At 47.0% G+C, this 19,444-nt stretch overlaps 1 protein-coding gene across 1 annotated transcript in view; it reads left to right on the top strand.

Moving 5' to 3' along the window:
- myo10l1 (myosin X, like 1) overlaps window positions 1-19,444 on the top strand; it is a 94,704-nt gene that overhangs the window by 58,288 nt on the left and 16,972 nt on the right. Inside the window, exons 13-24 of the mRNA XM_061743200.1 lie at window positions 12,737-12,837; window positions 12,921-12,987; window positions 13,119-13,211; window positions 13,317-13,385; window positions 13,476-13,558; window positions 14,579-14,681; window positions 14,807-14,887; window positions 16,129-16,253; window positions 17,606-17,720; window positions 17,841-17,947; window positions 18,060-18,336; window positions 18,508-19,371. Coding sequence (XP_061599184.1) covers window positions 12,737-12,837; window positions 12,921-12,987; window positions 13,119-13,211; window positions 13,317-13,385; window positions 13,476-13,558; window positions 14,579-14,681; window positions 14,807-14,887; window positions 16,129-16,253; window positions 17,606-17,720; window positions 17,841-17,947; window positions 18,060-18,336; window positions 18,508-19,371 — 2,085 coding nt within the window. The remainder of the gene's footprint in view (window positions 1-12,736; window positions 12,838-12,920; window positions 12,988-13,118; window positions 13,212-13,316; window positions 13,386-13,475; window positions 13,559-14,578; window positions 14,682-14,806; window positions 14,888-16,128; window positions 16,254-17,605; window positions 17,721-17,840; window positions 17,948-18,059; window positions 18,337-18,507; window positions 19,372-19,444) is intronic.

Below are 19,444 nucleotides of genomic sequence, written 5' to 3'. Positions count from 1 at the left end.
AGGGCTTTTCTTTGAAGCAGGGACAGATACATTTTGCAAAGGGGGGTGGCATCCCCCCTGAAATAAAAACGGTCCAAATCATCCCCCCCTGAAAGAAAAATGGTCCAAATCATCCCCCCTGAAATAAAAACAGTCCAAATCATCCCCCCCTGAAATAAAAACGGTCCAAATCATCCCCCCTGAAATAAAAATGGTCCAAATCATCCCCCCTGAAATAAAAATGGTCCAAATCATCCCCCCTGTAAAACTGCCATCCCTCCTTTCCATCTCTTATGTAATTTCATCAATGAATGTGGTTTTACTGCTATTTCAACATTTAGAGTCATCACCAGAAAAATAACACCAGAAAAATAACTTATTTGACAATTTTCACCTGTTTCAAGTAAATTTTCACTTGAAATAAGTAGAAAAATCTGCTAGTGGGACAAGATTTATCTTCTCATTACAAGCAAAAAAATCTTGTCCCACTGGCAGATTTTCCTACTTATTTCAAGTGAAAATTTACTTGAAACAGGTGAAAATTGTTGTTTTTTATTTACTTTTTGTATGAACAGCAGCAAAGTTGAATAAAATATTTATTTTTCATTGAAGTAGCCATCTTTCTCGTGTTTATTATCATTTGCCACATAATTAAAGCAACCTCATACTAAATTTAAGAAAACAATTTTTGCATTTTTTTGTCATATAATTAGGTTAGGTTCAGTCAGCTCAGAGATGAGCGGACCTCAGCAAACCTCCATGAGCCGTTTCTTTACTGGTTGTTCGAGTAAAAGAAATAGTGATGAACAAGTGGAAAATCCTACCAAAAAGAAAAGCAAAAGCTTTAATCGCAAGTACGACATTATGTATATAAAATACGGATTTGTTGCAACGGGCAATTTGGAGACGCCAAACACACTATGTATTTTATGTGGAGAAACGCTCGCCAACGAAGCAATGAAGCCATCCAAGCTCCAAAGACACTTAAATACAAAACATCCTTCTCTCAAAGACAAACCAGTGGATTTTTTCGAAAGGAAAAAACGTGAGTTAGATTTGCAGAAACAAGTTTTAAAGGCCACATCAGCTAACATCGCTGATGATAGCCTGCATTTTAAAATGCATTGTTTTTTTCTGAAATGTTTATTAAAATTGACATAAATTGTCAACCGGTCCCTGAGCTTTTTGTTTACTTCTGCTGGTCCTTGGCACAAAAAAGGTTGGGAACCCCTGGTCTACGGGAACAAAGCAGTCTAGAGTCAGGGCAGAACATAAGTAAGTCGCAGAAGCTAATACCCACAGCTGCTGCCGGCTGGGCCTGGTTGATTTCTTGATGGATTTTACTGCTAAAGAAGTTCATAAAGTCTTCATTAAGCCCCACAATACGGTTTGACGTACATGCACGAAAATCGGAACACACCTGTATCATGTCACAACTTAAAGAAAAGTCTTTTGGCGCCATGGCCGAAACCGAACAGGAAGTCGGCCATTTTGAATTAATCGTGTAATTTTGGCGCAATTTATGCCATTTCTTGTTGACCAACTTGTCTTCCCCAGTTGTAACATTGAACCACCCCCCAAACACCAACTTCTCAGACAGCTGGACTATGAAAATCAATTTATCAGTAAAGGATCAAATAGGCAGAACAGGATGTAGCAGAAAATGTGAAACTGAACAGTCACAACCTGCTCCAGACACCAAGAGGCATCCTGCCTTTCATTCCTGGCTGGCCACAGGACCTCATCCATGTCGCAGGCGATGTTCTCCCTGGCCAAGCAGCGGGGGAAGAATCTCCTACAACGCCGCATGAAGCCTTGACAGGCCTCAGCAGTGACATAGTCACATGCGTCCTCCATGGCCTGCAGCAGTGGGATCAGTGTCTGAGGATTTCTCTCGTATACCTTCCATCTCCAGGCAGAGAAAAACTCAATTGGGTTGAGGAAGGGAGAGTATGGAGGGAGATATAGGACATCAACTTCTGGACGGACCCTGAACCACTCACGGACCAGAGCAGCCCGGTGGAAACTGACATTGTCCCAGATAACAACGAACCTGACCACCTCTGTGTCCTCCATCTGGACAATGATATTGTAGAGCTGGTCCAGGAATGCTAGAAGTGCAGTGTTGTAGGGGCCAAGGGTGGCATGGTGATGGAGGACGCCGTGGTGATTGATGGCAGCACTCAGTTATGTTTCCTCCACGCTGGCCAGGGGCCTCTGTGATGGCACGCTGGCCGATGATATGCCTCCCTCGGCACTCTCTTTTTACAAGGTTGAACCCCGCTTCAATGAATATGAATTCAGGCATTGTTCTCCAAACAAACCAGGAGCTCACCTGTGACCCTTTTATGGCAAATTGCTGATTGCATATTGCACAACAGCCTGTGGAGTTTAGAAACATGATTGACTGTGTGAACAGCAAGAGAGGGAATTCAGGAAGAGTGTGCAGGATATTGGGAATTGTGTGTAGTGTTGTGAGAAATGTGTGGTATGGAATGGGAATTTGAGTCTAGAGCAGTAAATGTGCTTGGAGTTCAGCAGGATTGGTTTAGCCACCTGAAACATGAGTTTCAGGTTGTGCACATTGTGTCTGATGTCCCAATAAATGTGTTCAAACAATTGTGAAAAAAAAATTTAACGGGCCTCAATTTCCTCAAACACCCAGTCAGCCTTCAAGGTTACGTCTGTCCAAGCTTCCAGAAGTCAAGACTCAAACAAAGGAAGAGGGCAAATAATGTATGAGCAAAACAATCTTTATTGATGGTTCGTGGCGACGTCGGAGACCACTGAAGTCTGGTTCGTGGCGACGTCGGAGACCACTGAAGTCTGGTTCGTGGCGACGTCGGAGACCACTGAAGTCTGGTTCGTGGCGACGTCGGAGACCACTGAAGTCTGGTTCGTGGCGACGTCGGAGACCACGGAAGTCTGGTTCGTGGCGACGTCGGAGACCACGGAAGTCTGGTTCGTGGCGACGTCGGAGACCACGGAGGTCTGGTTCGTGGCGACGTCGGAGACCACGGAGGTCTGGTTCGTGGCGACGTCGGAGACCACTGAGGTCTGGTTCGTGGCGACGTCGGAGACCACTGAGGTCTGGTTCGTGGCGACGTCGGAGACCACTGAAGTCTGGTTCGTGGCGACGTCGGAGACCACTGAAGTCTGGTTCGTGGCGACGTCGGAGACCACTGAAGTCTGGTTCGTGGCGACGTCGGAGACCACGGAAGTCTGGTTCGTGGCGACGTCGGAGACCACGGAAGTCTGGTTCGTGGCGACGTCGGAGACCACGGAGGTCTGGTTCGTGGCGACGTCGGAGACCACGGAGGTCTGGTTCGTGGCGACGTCGGAGACCACTGAGGTCTGGTTCGTGGCGACGTCGGAGACCACTGAGGTCTGGTTCGTGGCGACGTCGGAGACCACTGAGGTCTGGTTCGTGGCGACGTCGGAGACCACTGAGGTCTGGTTCGTGGCGACGTCGGAGACCACTGAGGTCTGGTTCGTGGCGACGTCGGAGACCACTGAGGTCTGGTTCGTGGCGACGTCGGAGACCACTGAGGTCTGGTTCGTGGCGACGTCGGAGACCACTGAGGTCTGGTTCGTGGCGACGTCGGAGACCACTGAGGTCTGGTTCGTGGCGACGTCGGAGACCACTGAGGTCTGGTTCGTGGCGACGTCGGAGACCACTGAGGTCTGGTTCGTGGCGACGTCGGAGACCACTGAGGTCTGGTTCGTGGCGACGTCGGAGACCACTGAGGTCTGGTTCGTGGCGACGTCGGAGACCACTGAGGTCTGGTTCGTGGCGACGTCGGAGACCACTGAGGTCTGGTTCGTGGCGACGTCGGAGACCACTGAGGTCTGGTTCGTGGCGACGTCGGAGACCACTGAGGTCTGGTTCGTGGCGACGTCGGAGACCACTGAGGTCTGGTTCGTGGCGACGTCGGAGACCACTGAGGTCTGGTTCGTGGCGACGTCGGAGACCACTGAGGTCTGGTTCGTGGCGACGTCGGAGACCACTGAGGTCTGGTTCGTGGCGACGTCGGAGACCACTGAGGTCTGGTTCGTGGCGACGTCGGAGACCACTGAGGTCTGGTTCGTGGCGACGTCGGAGACCACTGAGGTCTGGTTCGTGGCGACGTCGGAGACCACTGAGGTCTGGTTCGTGGCGACGTCGGAGACCACTGAGGTCTGGTTCGTGGCGACGTCGGAGACCACTGAGGTCTGGTTCGTGGCGACGTCGGAGACCACTGAGGTCTGGTTCGTGGCGACGTCGGAGACCACTGAGGTCTGGTTCGTGGCGACGTCGGAGACCACTGAGGTCTGGTTCGTGGCGACGTCGGAGACCACTGAGGTCTGGTTCGTGGCGACGTCGGAGACCACTGAGGTCTGGTTCGTGGCGACGTCGGAGACCACTGAGGTCTGGTTCGTGGCGACGTCGGAGACCACTGAGGTCTGGTTCGTGGCGACGTCGGAGACCACTGAGGTCTGGTTCGTGGCGACGTCGGAGACCACTGAGGTCTGGTTCGTGGCGACGTCGGAGACCACTGAGGTCTGGTTCGTGGCGACGTCGGAGACCACTGAGGTCTGGTTCGTGGCGACGTCGGAGACCACTGAGGTCTGGTTCGTGGCGACGTCGGAGACCACTGAGGTCTGGTTCGTGGCGACGTCGGAGACCACTGAGGTCTGGTTCGTGGCGACGTCGGAGACCACTGAGGTCTGGTTCGTGGCGACGTCGGAGACCACTGAAGTCTGGTTCGTGGCGACGTCGGAGACCACTGAAGTCTGGTTCGTGGCGACGTCGGAGACCACTGAAGTCTGGTTCGTGGCGACGTCGGAGACCACTGAAGTCTGGTTCGTGGCGACGTCGGAGACCACTGAAGTCTGGTTCGTGGCGACGTCGGAGACCACTGAAGTCTGGTTCGTGGCGACGTCGGAGACCACTGAAGTCTGGTTCGTGGCGACGTCGGAGACCACTGAAGTCTGGTTCGTGGCGACGTCGGAGACCACTGAAGTCTGGTTCGTGGCGACGTCGGAGACCACTGAAGTCTGGTTCGTGGCGACGTCGGAGACCACTGAAGTCTGGTTCGTGGCGACGTCGGAGACCACTGAGGTCTGGTTCGTGGCGACGTCGGAGACCACAGAGGTCTGGTTCGTGGCGACGTCGGAGACCACAGAGGTCTGGTTCGTGGCGACGTCGGAGACCACAGAGGTCTGGTTCGTGGCGACGTCGGAGACCACAGAGGTCTGGTTCGTGGCGACGTCGGAGACCACAGAGGTCTGGTTCGTGGCGACGTCGGAGACCACAGAGGTCTGGTTCGTGGCGACGTCGGAGACCACAGAGGTCTGGTTCGTGGCGACGTCGGAGACCACAGAGGTCTGGTTCGTGGCGACGTCGGAGACCACAGAGGTCTGGTTCGTGGCGACGTCGGAGACCACAGAGGTCTGGTTCGTGGCGACGTCGGAGACCACAGAGGTCTGGTTCGTGGCGACGTCGGAGACCACAGAGGTCTGGTTCGTGGCGACGTCGGAGACCACAGAGGTCTGGTTCGTGGCGACGTCGGAGACCACAGAGGTCTGGTTCGTGGCGACGTCGGAGACCACAGAGGTCTGGTTCGTGGCGACGTCGGAGACCACAGAGGTCTGGTTCGTGGCGACGTCGGAGACCACAGAGGTCTGGTTCGTGGCGACGTCGGAGACCACAGAGGTCTGGTTCGTGGCGACGTCGGAGACCACTGAAGTCTGGTTCGTGGCGACGTCGGAGACCACTGAAGTCTGGTTCGTGGCGACGTCGGAGACCACAGAGGTCTGGTTCGTGGCGACGTCGGAGACCACAGAGGTCTGGTTCGTGGCGACGTCGGAGACCACAGAGGTCTGGTTCGTGGCGACGTCGGAGACCACAGAGGTCTGGTTCGTGGCGACGTCGGAGACCACAGAGGTCTGGTTCGTGGCGACGTCGGAGACCACAGAGGTCTGGTTCGTGGCGACGTCGGAGACCACAGAGGTCTGGTTCGTGGCGACGTCGGAGACCACAGAGGTCTGGTTCGTGGCGACGTCGGAGACCACAGAGCTCTGGTTCGTGGCGACGTCGGAGACCACAGAGGTCTGGTTCGTGGCGACGTCGGAGACCACAGAGCTCTGGTTCGTGGCGACGTCGGAGACCACAGAGCTCTGGTTCGTGGCGACGTCGGAGACCACAGAGCTCTGGTTCGTGGCGACGTCGGAGACCACAGAGCTCTGGTTCGTGGCGACGTCGGAGACCACAGAGCTCTGGTTCGTGGCGACGTCGGAGACCACAGAGCTCTGGTTCGTGGCGACGTCGGAGACCACAGAGGTGTGGTTCGTGGCGACGTCGGAGACCACAGAGGTGTGGTTCGTGGCGACGTCGGAGACCACAGCGGTCTGGTTCGTGGCGACGTCGGAGACCACAGCGGTCTGGTTCGTGGCGACGTCGGAGACCACAGCGGTCTGGTTCGTGGCGACGTCAGCCACATCTGACACAAGGGTAGCCATTTCTTCCACTTCGTTGGTTTCCAGTTGAACTGAAAGACACAGTCAAGTTTAGTTGTACCTTATACCTTGGTTGAGTACAACTGACAATATATGCTGTTGTGATGCCAACGAGAGTTGTTTCTCACCGAACCTGCTCACCTTCTTTAAGACGTTTGAGCAACATGGAATCCATTGACTGGACAAGTCCCAGAGTTCTTGGATCATTATCATTTGAAGACAAGTCTAAGACAAAAGAGATGAGTTTAGCTTTAGGATAGATATGACAGCACAACATCATAAACAATTTTCATACCAGTCTGTCTTCTGTGGAGCAGATCAGATCTTTGATTTAGGGCTTCTATTGACATGCTCAATCCTGTGGAAATTTAAGTTTCCATAAAGATACTTTCTATTCAACAGTAAAGAACAAAACTTCTTTGGAAATTCAAAAGTAACCTTAACTCCACAAACCTTTGGCAACAACCTCAGCCGCCACACAAACCACCAGAAACCAAACGCCTTCCATTGTTGAGATGAAGTGAAAGTACAATCACCAGGTGAGGTTTAAAAAGTCTCATCATGCATATGTGACAGGTGATCTTCATCTGGTTTAATTGGCTTTCTCCTCTGAAGTGTCAACACCTAATTATATTCAGACTTTCCTGTTGTAAGTATTCCAGTATTGCCAGTCTGGTAAATACATTTAGATTTTATGTCAAAACAGGGAGATGATTTTGTGCACTGAATAGAAGGGTGAGGGGCACCGCTGAGTGAATAATGTTGGTGTCTCCCTGCAGCGTAGGTCTATAGCAGCATATCTATGACGAAGCTATGTTTAAGATGAGCTGCTCTAGTCTTGTTGTGTAGCTGTAGCCATAAATACTGGCTCTAACACACTAGAGTACGTAGAGTAGAGGCGAGATGCCTTTTGTATGAAAATAGACCCGTTCACTGATATTGCGCCCTATAACCCGGCACGCCTAATGGACCGCAAAACACAGTAGATACAATTGGAAAGTTGGAAATTTGTCTATAATTGGCTAAAATGCCTGGATTAAGAGAGGGTTTTTTGAGGAAACGTTAAATTACTGCAATTTTAAAAACATGTGGTATACATCCTGATTTCAGGGATAAGTTGATCTGATCCAATATCAATCAATCAATCAATCAATCAATCAATGTTTATTTATAAAGCCCTTTACAACACACAGGGTGACCAAAGTGCTTTCCATTAAAATCCACATTAAAACAAAACAATTTAAAAACGACATAATGAAACCATTAAAATTAAATGAAGAATATTTCACATCAATACTGTGTATTAAAAGCCAGTCTAAATAACCAGGTTTTCAGTCTGGATTTAAAAACCCTAAAGTCAGTGATGGTGCGCATTTCTGGGGGCAGCTTATTCCAGAGTCTGGGTCCAGCTACCGAGAAGGCTCGATCACCCCAGAGTTTAGTCCTTGTTCTAGGGACTTCCAGCAGGAGCTGATTTGAGGACCGTAGGTCTCTAGTGGAGTTCTGAACATGCACATTTTCACATAAATAAAGAGGGGCAAGCCCATTGAGGGCTTTAAAAACAAAGATTAACATTTTAAAATCAATTCTAAAAGAAACAGGAAGCCAGTGAAGAGCAAATAAAACCGGGGTGATGTGTTTGCGACGTTGAGTATTAGTTAAAAAGCGTGCAGCAGCATTCTGAACAAGCTGAAGACGGCTAAGAGGAGACTATGGTGACGTCACCATAGGCGCGGATTCTGAACGGCTTGTAGAAGTCACATGAGAATGGAAGATTCAGCCGGGCGGGTTGTACAGACCCTGCAGAATTTCGTGGCATTTCATTTTTTCTGTGTTGGCAGGGTGAGGGGATACCACTTTATATATGTTAAAACAAGAAAAAACGTGTTTTTCCTAATAGGTCCCCTTTAATTGGTGCAGATTAGCCCCGCCCCTTCTTCTGATTGGTCGATATGTGATAGTTCCTATTTTCTGCAATATCTTTTGAATAGTCTGACATAAAGACTCGTGGGTGGTGTCATCCGCTAAATGTCCAGGCCTAAATAATCTCCATGCGAGTCATACAAGCTTCCACTGCAGCACGCCTGAACATGCACAAGGGTGCGAGGGCCCGTTCATCGCTGCTTGCAGCTTTAATTATTTTCCCCCAATTTTAATGGCTTTTTTCTGAACTTTGCCATACTCCAAAACAAATTTTGTACACCCATCACGTCTGGTGAAAATGTTTAATATCAGTGCCACAAAAGGGCATGAAGAAATGGCTCAATAGCGCTACCTTGAAAATTTTAAAACTCGAGCCCCTCATAGTTTTGCCTACATGCATGAAAATTGGTAGTTTCATGTAAATGAAACTACCAACAGCATGGAAAAGTCTCAAGGACCCATAATCTTAAATGTACAGGAAAACCACCATTTTGAATTGGGGACGATTTTTGTGATTTGCAGACCTCAATTCTGAACGAAATTCTCCCAGAGACCCCCCAGAGCTTTATTTTTTGGTTCAGTGTCACCCGTGATGTTGCAGCAAAATTTGACTTTTTCCCCATCGAAAAAGTGAATTGTTCTTATTCTGCCCTGCATTGTCCCAGAGGCCTCACATGTCCTGTGTATGATCAGAGTGGAGCTCTGAACAGGTCCACGTGATGATATTTAGTCATACTCAGTGCCTCCTCGTGGCAACAGGAAGTGACTCACTCGACGTTTTCGATGTGGCTGATCTGAGATTATGGTCGAACAGATGTCAAACCTGGTCCAATCCATGCTCAAGTTTGTTGGGCCACTGCAATAGTCTGCTGGATCAAATAAAGCCCCCCCACAGAGCCACGATAAACAAATTGGCACCATTTCAGGCGAGAGGTTACTTAAGGATTCAAGTTTCTATACAAGCAGTTTCAGGATCCATTGTATGTTGCAATTATTCCTGTTGACCAACTTGTCTTCCCCAGTTGTAACATTAACCCCCCCCCCCCCAAAACACCAACTTCACAGACAGCTGGGGCCTGTACTACGAAGCGGGATTTGGGGTTAGCGAGGTAACTTCAGGTTTAACCCTGGGTTTTCAGGACTACGACGGTGGTTCACTTCTTACCGGGGTACATCGCCATGGTAACTTATGCTGAACAGCTAACCTGCTCCGGAGCAGGTTATGTTCGAGATACAGATCGCCGGGTATAAAAGCACCGCCCACTGACCAATCAGCTCTCTTGGAAAATGGCATGCCCTTTCGAAGAGAATCCAGTGGAGCTCGGTGCGCGGATCGTGAGAGGATCCCTCCGATCTTCTTGTCATTTTTTTTTCTGTTTGCTGCAAGTAATGTCAATGCTATTTCATTGTGCTTTTGTATACTGATATCATCCTAAAACAGAGAGTGATTGAAACACTAAAGCCTTGTACTTGTTGTACTTCTAAGATATGAAAGTGAGCCTACTTACCGCTTTGAATTATGTTTTTATATTTATTTTTTATTTGCTCCCATGTGCGTTTCACTCCGCTGGGGTTGCAGCTGAAGGAATGAGGCTACAATTGTCATACACGCCATACGAATACATCTAAGCAACACATGCATTTAACAGAATAGACAACTGTAATTATAGTCAGATCTACTTATGCCCCAATGATGGGGCAGTGATGTTTATATCCCTATGAACTTACGCATTTATACAGTCAGCGATCTTTTGCCAGCTGTCTTTCCTGCATTTTGCAGCTGCAACTGTGTTGCTTTTTGCCTGTATTATATGCCTATACTCATATTTCCGTAAAATTATTGTTTGCTCTTCGCTACTGAAATAAGCGGCTCTGACAGCGGACTTCTCCATGCTTGCGATTGGTCATGCGCTGAAAACACCGCCCCTTTTATGTGCACGCGCTCATATCCAGATTGGAGAAACCTGGGTTGACATACCGAGTTGATAACCACCGTCGTGTGACCGCTTAGCGTGATTGCAACTGTCCGGGTTAGTGAATCTGGATAAGGAAAAGATATCCTGGGTATGTTGCACTTGCTTCGTAGTACAGGCCCCTGGACTATGAAAATGGAGCAATTTATCAGTAAAGGATCAAATAGGCAGAACAGGATGTAGCAGAGAATGTGAAACTGAAAAGTCACAACCTGCTCCAGACACCAAGAGCTTAATTTAACGGGCCTCAATTTCCTCAAACACCCAGTCAGCCTTCAAGGTTACGTCTGTCCAAGCTTCCAGAAGTCAAGACTCAAACAAAGGAAGAGGGCAAATAATGTATGAGCAAAACAATCTTTATTGATGGTTCGTGGCGACGTCAGAGACAACGGAAGTCTGGTTCGTGGCGACGTCAGAGACAACGGAAGTCTGGTTCGTGGCGACGTCAGAGACAACGGAAGTCTGGTTCGTGGCGACGTCAGAGACAACGGAAGTCTGGTTCGTGGCGACGTCAGAGACAACGGAAGTCTGGTTCGTGGCGACGTCAGAGACAACGGAAGTCTGGTTCGTGGCGACGTCAGAGACAACGGAAGTCTGGTTCGTGGCGACGTCAGAGACAACGGAAGTCTGGTTCGTGGCGACGTCAGAGACAACGGAAGTCTGGTTCGTGGCGACGTCAGAGACAACGGAAGTCTGGTTCGTGGCGACGTCAGAGACAACGGAAGTCTGGTTCGTGGCGACGTCAGAGACAACGGAAGTCTGGTTCGTGGCGACGTCAGAGACAACGGAAGTCTGGTTCGTGGCGACGTCAGAGACAACGGAAGTCTGGTTCGTGGCGACGTCAGAGACAACGGAAGTCTGGTTCGTGGCGACGTCAGAGACAACGGAAGTCTGGTTCGTGGCGACGTCAGAGACAACGGAAGTCTGGTTCGTGGCGACGTCAGAGACAACGGAAGTCTGGTTCGTGGCGACGTCAGAGACAACGGAAGTCTGGTTCGTGGCGACGTCAGAGACAACGGAAGTCTGGTTCGTGGCGACGTCAGAGACAACGGAAGTCTGGTTCGTGGCGACGTCAGAGACAACGGAAGTCTGGTTCGTGGCGACGTCAGAGACCACGGAAGTCTGGTTCGTGGCGACGTCAGAGACCACGGAAGTCTGGTTCGTGGCGACGTCAGAGACCACAGAGGTCTGGTTCGTGGCGACGTCAGAGACAACGCCAGTCTGGTTCGTGGCGACGTCAGCCACATCTGACACAAGGGTAGCCATTTCTTCCACTTCGTTGGTTTCCAGTTGAACTGAAAGACACGGTCAAGTTTAGTTGTACCTTTTACCTTGGTTGAGTACACCTGACAATATATGCTGTTGTGATGCCAACGAGAGTTGTTTCTCACTGAACCTGCTCACCTTCTTTAAGACGTTTGAGCAACATGGAATCCATTGACTGGACAAGTCCCAGAGTTCTTGGATCATTATCATTTGAAGACAAGTCTAAGACAAAGAGATGAGTTTAGCTTTAGGATAGATATGACAGCACAACATAAACAATTTTCATACCAGTCTGTCTTCTGTGGAGCAGATCAGATCTTTGATTTGGGGCATCTATTGACATGCTCAATCCTGTGGAAATTTAAGTTTAAGTTCAACAGTAAAGAACAAAACTTCTTTGGAAATTCAAAAGTAACCTTAACTCTACAAACCTTTGGCAACAACCTCAGCCGCCACACAAACCACCAGAAACCAAATGCCTTCCATTGTTGAGATGAAGTGAAAGTACAATCACCAGGTGAGGTTTAAATAGTCTCATCATGCATATCTTGCAGGTGATCTTCATCTGGTTTAATTGGCTTTCTCCTCTGAAGTGTCAACATTTAATCATACAGAGTAGACCCTGCAGAATTTCGTGGCATTTCATCTTTTCTGTGTTGGCAGGCTGAGGGGAGACCACTTTATATATGTTAAAACAAGAAAAAACTTGTTTTTCATAATAGGTCCCCTTTAAATCCATATTAGCAATATGGCCACATTTGGTTATGATCACTTAATCATTCATTTAAATAGCAGCACCTGGCTGCTATCGTCCCTCTAAAATCCTGAGGAGGCAGTAAGGATGTTAGGAGGTGTTATTTAGAGTTTCACATTCTGCTTCTGCATTTTGAGTCATTTTTTTTGTAACATACAGAATTACACAATGTAATGCACCATATGTTGTTGTTGGGGCGGCATAAACCTAATGTTTGAGCTCTGGAAAGAACGTTGTGATTTTTTTAAACAAAGTAAAAGTGTTCATAGTGGATTTGAACTCGTACCCACCAAACTAAATATGATGTGTTCATTAAACACCGTACGTGTTTCTGTGCCTGCAGGTGAATCGGTTTGAGCAGTTTAACATCAATTACGCTAATGAGAAGCTGCAGGAGTATTTTAACAAGCATATCTTCTCCCTGGAGCAACTGGAGTACAACAGGTGATCCTTTGACTAGTGAGCACAGTGCATTAAAAATTCATCTCTTTTTATCGCTGCCTCACCATTTGGGTCTTCCTTCACAGAGAAGGTGTTCAGTGGGATGCCATAGACTGGATGGACAACGCAGAGTGTCTTGACCTCATAGAGAAGGTATGGGATATTGCTGACAAACAAAACCAGGCTGGACGTCTGCCACAAATGCTTTCTGGAAACTCGTATTACAGATTAGTGCTGTTTGATTAATGCCGATGCAATACCATCACGTTTTGTTTTACGCTCAGAAACTGGGCTTGTTGGCACTAGTGAACGAAGAGAGCAGATTCCCCAAAGGAACAGACTTCACGCTGCTGGAGAAGTTACACAGCAGACACTCTGTGAGTTACTTAAACATTATTTCTATGCAACGTATGCAAAAATCACAAAATGCTCTGGTTCCGTGTCCCATTTTACCCACTTATTGTTTTACAACCCCCCTCCAGACAAACCCTTACTATGTTAAGCCCAGACTTGCTGATCACCAGTTTGGTATCAAACATTATGCTGGAGAGGTGAGTTATGGGCACATATTTGACGTTTATGTCAGCAAACTGTTTCAATTACTGTTTTAAATCTGGGAAACCTACATCTGCCTTGAACAGGTTCTGTACGACGTCAAGGGAATCCTGGAGAAGAACAGAGACACTTTCAGAGACGATATCCTGAACATGCTCAAGGACAGCAGGTACTTTAGTCAGATACACAATGAATGTAATGTACTTTATTTATATAGCACTTTTCAACAGTCTTTCGGTGCGCCAAAGTGCTTTACAGCAAGTAATAAAAAGGAGGATAAATAAGAACAATCAATAACAATAAAACAATAAAATACAACCAAATCTAATTAGATAAAAGTGTCATCACACTACTATTTGTTAAAGGCCAACCTAAATAACCGGGCAATGAAAAAGGCTCGGCCACCCCAGTGTTTATATTTTGACCTCAGGATTTCTAGCAAAAGTTGAGTGGTTGACTTCAGCGCTCTACTGGGATTACAGACAGTTAAAAGCTTGGATAAATACGAGCGTGCAAGACCATTTAGAGCTTTAAAACCGAACATCAAAAGTTTAAAATCAATTATTTAAAGAACAGGAAGCCAATTAAGGGAGTGAATGAATAGCAATGAATGGTTTATTGTGAGACCTGCATTAACATATATAAGATTAAATTCAGGTAATTGGGATCTGATCTGTGATGTCATAGTGTCCTTCAGACCTACTGTAAGCAGCTCAAACAAAATGACAGGGTTGTATTATGTTGGAAATTTTAGTTTTGTAGCAATTTAAAACAATCAAGAAAATATTATCAAGCACAGAGAAAGTGTTTTTTTTTTCATTATACAGTGTGTCCCCTTTAATTAATCAAGACAGCGCATAATTTTGAGTGCCTGATGAAAACCACAGTCCAAAAAAATGTAAAAATTGAAAATGTTAAATTGCTTGAAATACAGAAAAAACTGTTACTGATCATGTTTTTTCATGGGCTTTGAACAGGACAAATGAAAATTAAAAAAAAAAGTAAAAATCCACCTAAATTTGATCAATTAGCTTGTAAGATAATGAGTTACATCACAGAAAAGGTTATCGAATAAGCAGTTGGCTTTAAGAGATCATTTTAGATCATCCTCAGCAGTTTACACACCTGGAGGATCCTCGTGTCTCACCTTGGGCGGTATTGCGCCTCTTGTGTCTTTGTCGCCCCACAGACTGGATTTCATTTATGACTTGTTTGAGAAAGTTGGCAGCAGGAACAACGAGGAGAAGATGGGAACAGCTAGACGCAAACCCACAGTGAGCTCCCAGTTCAGAGTAAGTGATCTAATTCACAGTGGGTAACAGGAAGTGTAATAGTGAGTTATTGTTATGGTATGACCATGGAAATTGTGTCTTTTAATATGTAAGAAAATATACTTTTTTCTTCTTTATCTTCCTAGGACTCCCTTCATTCTCTCATGGCCACTCTCAGTGCATCCAACCCCTTTTTCATTCGCTGCATTAAGCCCAACATGGAAAAGGTAAGTTTGCTCCCATCTTTTCATTAATATAATGCCTCTCTCAGAGCTTTTCCTTTCTCTGCTTTTTCCTTAGAGGTTACCGTAGCAGATCGTTCGTTTCCAGCCTACCCTGTCTCACCAAACACCAGCATATCCTCTTTTGTCATATCCAGAAATCCTCCTTCTACCATGTCCTATTCACTGGCAGCTTCATCTTCAGCATCCTTCTACCAGATTATTCACTTCCCCTGCTCTTCATGTGCCCAAATCATCTCCGTTTAGTTTCTCGGATTATATTTCCAGGATGTGCTCTGCTGTGCCTCATTTTTTTTTTTAATCCTATCCATACTTTTCACTCCCAGAGAAAATCTTAACCTCTTCATCTCTGCCGCCTCCAGCTCTGCTTCCTGTTATTTGGTCAATACCACACCACCAAACTTTTCTATCACAGATAACACTAGACGCTCTTCTCCACCATACTTTCAATTTGTTCTGCACCTCATTTCCACAGTCACCAAGGTTTTTCTCCACCTGCTCCCAACTCTCATATTGGATTCATTAAACCGGAAGAAAAAAAAAGGATTTATAAAACCGGGACCAATCCATTATGCAGATCCATTTCCACCTGCAACCCATCTGTTATTCCTGCTGCACGCCTCACAGATTTTTCAGAAATACTTTATTAATCCCCAAACAGAAATTAATTGAAATCAAAGTCCTGTACCCCTCTAACATACTTTTCTGGCACTTCAACCTTCCCTCGGCACTGTCATGCACATGTCTATAACTACAAAGACATTGTGCAACTCCTGACCTTCCCTCTACTTCTCCATCAGCCTTCTCAAAGCAAGTACATCGCTAGTGCTCTTTAGTTCTTTTTTTGGCATGAAACCATACTGCTGCTCACAAATCATAACGATTTTTCTTAATCAAGTTTTCATTCCTCTGTCCCAGATAATCGCTCTTTGGTTCACCAACTTTACAGTTCTGTCATTGCTACACACCTGGATATATCTCTTGTTGTTGCATTAGTTTACTTTTCCTCAATGCTTCACGCATTGTTTTACTTCCCTTTGCTGATTCTTAGTGGTTCTTGGTCTACAGATGATGCACCTTGCACCTTTCTCTTCCTTTCATTTTCTTCATTCATCTGTTTCCATCTCTATCCTTAATCACTCTAAGCTGTTGCGCAATCTCTGTCTTTCTCGGAGAATGACTATATAGTATCTCTCACTTGTAAATCTGTCATTTTTTACTTGTAGAATCCACAAATCTTTGACCCAGAGATCGTCCTGAACCAGCTGAGATATTCTGGGATGTTGGAGACCGTGAAGATCCGCCGTGCCGGATTCCCAGTTCGTAGAACATTCAAAGATTTCTTCTCACGGCAAGTGTCTCTAAATCTACACTTAACTATACGAACTATACGACCTGGTTTAGATCATATCTGGCTGATAGGTCCTTCTGTGTCAAACATTTTAGGCTCAGAATCTACCTGCACCCCTCCATCATGTGGGGTGCCACAGGGCTCACTTCTAGTACCATTGTTTTTTTTTCTCTGTACTTGTTGCCTCGGGGTTCTGTCTTTAGAAGGCATGGAATTGCATTCCACTGCTATACTGATGATTGTTAGGTTTACTTGCCCTGAATGCAGAAGAACAGCTTCTCAATTAAAGCACTCTTGGATTGTTTGGAGGATGTTAAAGCTTGGTCGGCCCTGGTCTTTTAAAATTCGAATGGAAAGAGAACAGAGGGACTATGACTACGTTTACATGCAGTCAAAATTCGGGTTATTACCAATATTCCGGTTACTGAAACATTGGGAATATTCCGTTTCCATGCGTGAGCAAACAAGGTTATCCTTGTATACATGGTAATTAATCATTCGGGATATCTGGATCAAACCAGCGACGCGCGGAGAACGTCATGACGCAATTAGCGTCATTTCCGCTTCCGCTTCCTGTATCCAAATTCAAAACAAATGCTGCTTCGTGCAACTTTTCGCTCACCTTCTTGTAAATCTGCTATCCCGGTACTTTCTACCGTCTACAAATGCCAAAATGTTCATATCCTTCATTACATTTATGAAGTGATTAGTCTCTTCCTCACTCCAAAAGTGTGGCCTGGTCTTGCGTTTCCCCGTGTTTATAAGAACTTCCTGGACTCAAAAGACCAGGATTCCTTGTGAACAGAGCATGCGCAGAAAACAAATTCCTGTTCCGTTTGATGGGGATATTCCGTTTGGTGTTTACATGACCGAATATTCGGGTTTTAAAAGGAGTAACCCAGGGGTCATATTCAGGTTTTTAAAAACCGGAATATGAGCAAATTCATATTCAAAGTGGTTATTGGTGTTTACATGGCCGTGCAAATTCGGGTTATTGCCAATATTCAGGTTTTAAAAGGGTTATTGACTGCATGTAAACGCAGTCACTGTTTCAACCAAGTGGCCCCTGTGTCTCCACCTATGTTGATTTGGGACGCCTAACATATTAAACCAACCATTACCAATCTGGGTTTTAATTTGGATGCCCAAATTAGGGCTGTTGTTAAGTGCTGTTTTTATCATTTAAGGCGTTGGACCAAAGGTATGGTATGATATGATATGGGATGGGATGGTATGGGATGGGATGATTATGGGATGGTATTGTATGGTATTGCATGATATGATATGGTATGATGATATAGTATAGTATTGCAGATCTGACTTTTCACACACTTACTTCTGTTAATGTTTAGGTATAAAATCATTGCAAAAGACAAAGTAACAGCAGGAGATGATAAGAAAAGATGCACAGATCTTTTGACTAAATATGATAAGACAAAGAAAGAATGGCAACTCGGAAAGACCAAGGTAAGACTGAGAAATTCCTTTCAGACTCCAAAATCTCCATACATATATCAAAACTGTTGAATGCTGCACAAAATGTTTATTTTACTAAATTGGTTTTAACAGCTCATTTTTCTTTTGTAGGTGTTCATGAAAGAGTCTTTGGAGCACCTTTTAGAGAAGGACAGGGATGAAGTACAACGTCAAGCGGCTATGATAATCCGGGCTCACCTACTCACTTTCTCTGCAAAGTAAGACCCACCCTGATAGAAGAGTGATGTCACAATTTGTAACCCTGGGACACCTGCATTGGGTCTTTTTTTTCTGGTTCTGATTCAGTGTGCTTTGCCATTTCACCCACAGGAAACATTTCAAGCGGGTACGTGCCAGCGTCACCACCCTGCAGAAACACTTCCGAAAGCATATTTTGCGCAGGCGGTTCATGAAGCAGCGCAAGGCAGCACTGGTGTTGCAGAAACACAGACGAGGTCAGGTGGCACGTGCCCGTGTCCGGAAACTCAAAGAGGAGAAGAAGAAAGAGGAGGAGCAAAGGAAGAAAAAAGAGGAAGAGAAGCCAAAGACAGGTGGAGCGGAGCAAGTAGAAGGGAATGAAGGAGAAGAGGACGACGAAGACTCGGAGGCAAGTGGTGGATGTTGTAACAAAAACAAAAACTTTGCAGGGAACTTTGAATCCATCAGCAGGTTTCTGGCAGTTTGTTTGTTTCTTTATATATTTATTTAGATGTAATTAAATTGTAAAATTACATTTAAGGGTAACATATGGTGGTAAAGATATCCCCCTGTCTTTTAGGATCAGACAAGTCAGACTCGTCAAATGGAAGAGATCCTGCAGCTGGAGAGAGAGATTGAGCGTTTGCAGAAGAAACGAGAGGACGAGGTGTCGCAGCTCTGTGAGTCCTCCAAGCAGGAGCTGCAGCTGCGCCGGGACGCTGAGATCAAGCGGATGAAGAAGGAGGCGTCCCGCAAGGCCACCGAGCTCATTGACCTTCTGAACTTTGGAGGTGTGGATCCTTCACTGGCAGCAGTTGCGCCGAAGTCGCCTGCAGAGGCTAAAGCTCCAAAACGGGAAAGCAACGCTGCATGTGGATCAAAAGAAGAGGACGTGGACGAAGGCTTCCACGCTGAGGAGGAGTGCATCCCTCTTCCGGACTTCCCGCCTCCTGCTGAGACAGATGCTCCTCTGGATCAGGAGATATTTGCTCAGCTTCCCCCTCCACCTCCGGCTTTCGCAGAGGGGACCGTGCAACCCACACCGCCGCCTCCTCCGCCCCATACCACCGATGCAGCGACAGGTGAAATTCCTCCTCCTCCCCCTCCACCTGGCGACGGCGCTGCCGTTCCTCCAGCACCTCCACCCGCCCCGCCACCTCCCCCAGGAGAGGAGGAGAAGAACGAGGGGGCCAAGACAGAGCCCGAGAGGAAGGTGAGCATGGTGGAGAGCCTGGTGGACGGAGAGGAGCCGATCTACAGCATGCCTGCCGATACGGAGTCGGACTACGACCAGGAAGAGGAGGAGGGCTCCGTCACGGCCGGAGACGACGGCTCCGCGTCCGGAAGCAACCGCGGGAGCACCACCGTGCCGGACGAGGAGCATCCGAGGAAGTCGACGTGCACCAACGCCAGCATGGAGTCCTACAGAGGCAGCTCTGACTCTGTGAGGACACACACTTACACGCATCCTCACACGCGTGCACGCAGACATGTATGAGCAGCTATACAGTGACATC

Source organism: Cololabis saira, chromosome 16 (genome assembly GCF_033807715.1).
Source record: "Cololabis saira isolate AMF1-May2022 chromosome 16, fColSai1.1, whole genome shotgun sequence".
In the NCBI taxonomy this organism is placed as follows: domain Eukaryota; kingdom Metazoa; phylum Chordata; class Actinopteri; order Beloniformes; family Belonidae; genus Cololabis; species Cololabis saira.
This window is presented reverse-complemented; position numbering and strand designations above follow the sequence as displayed.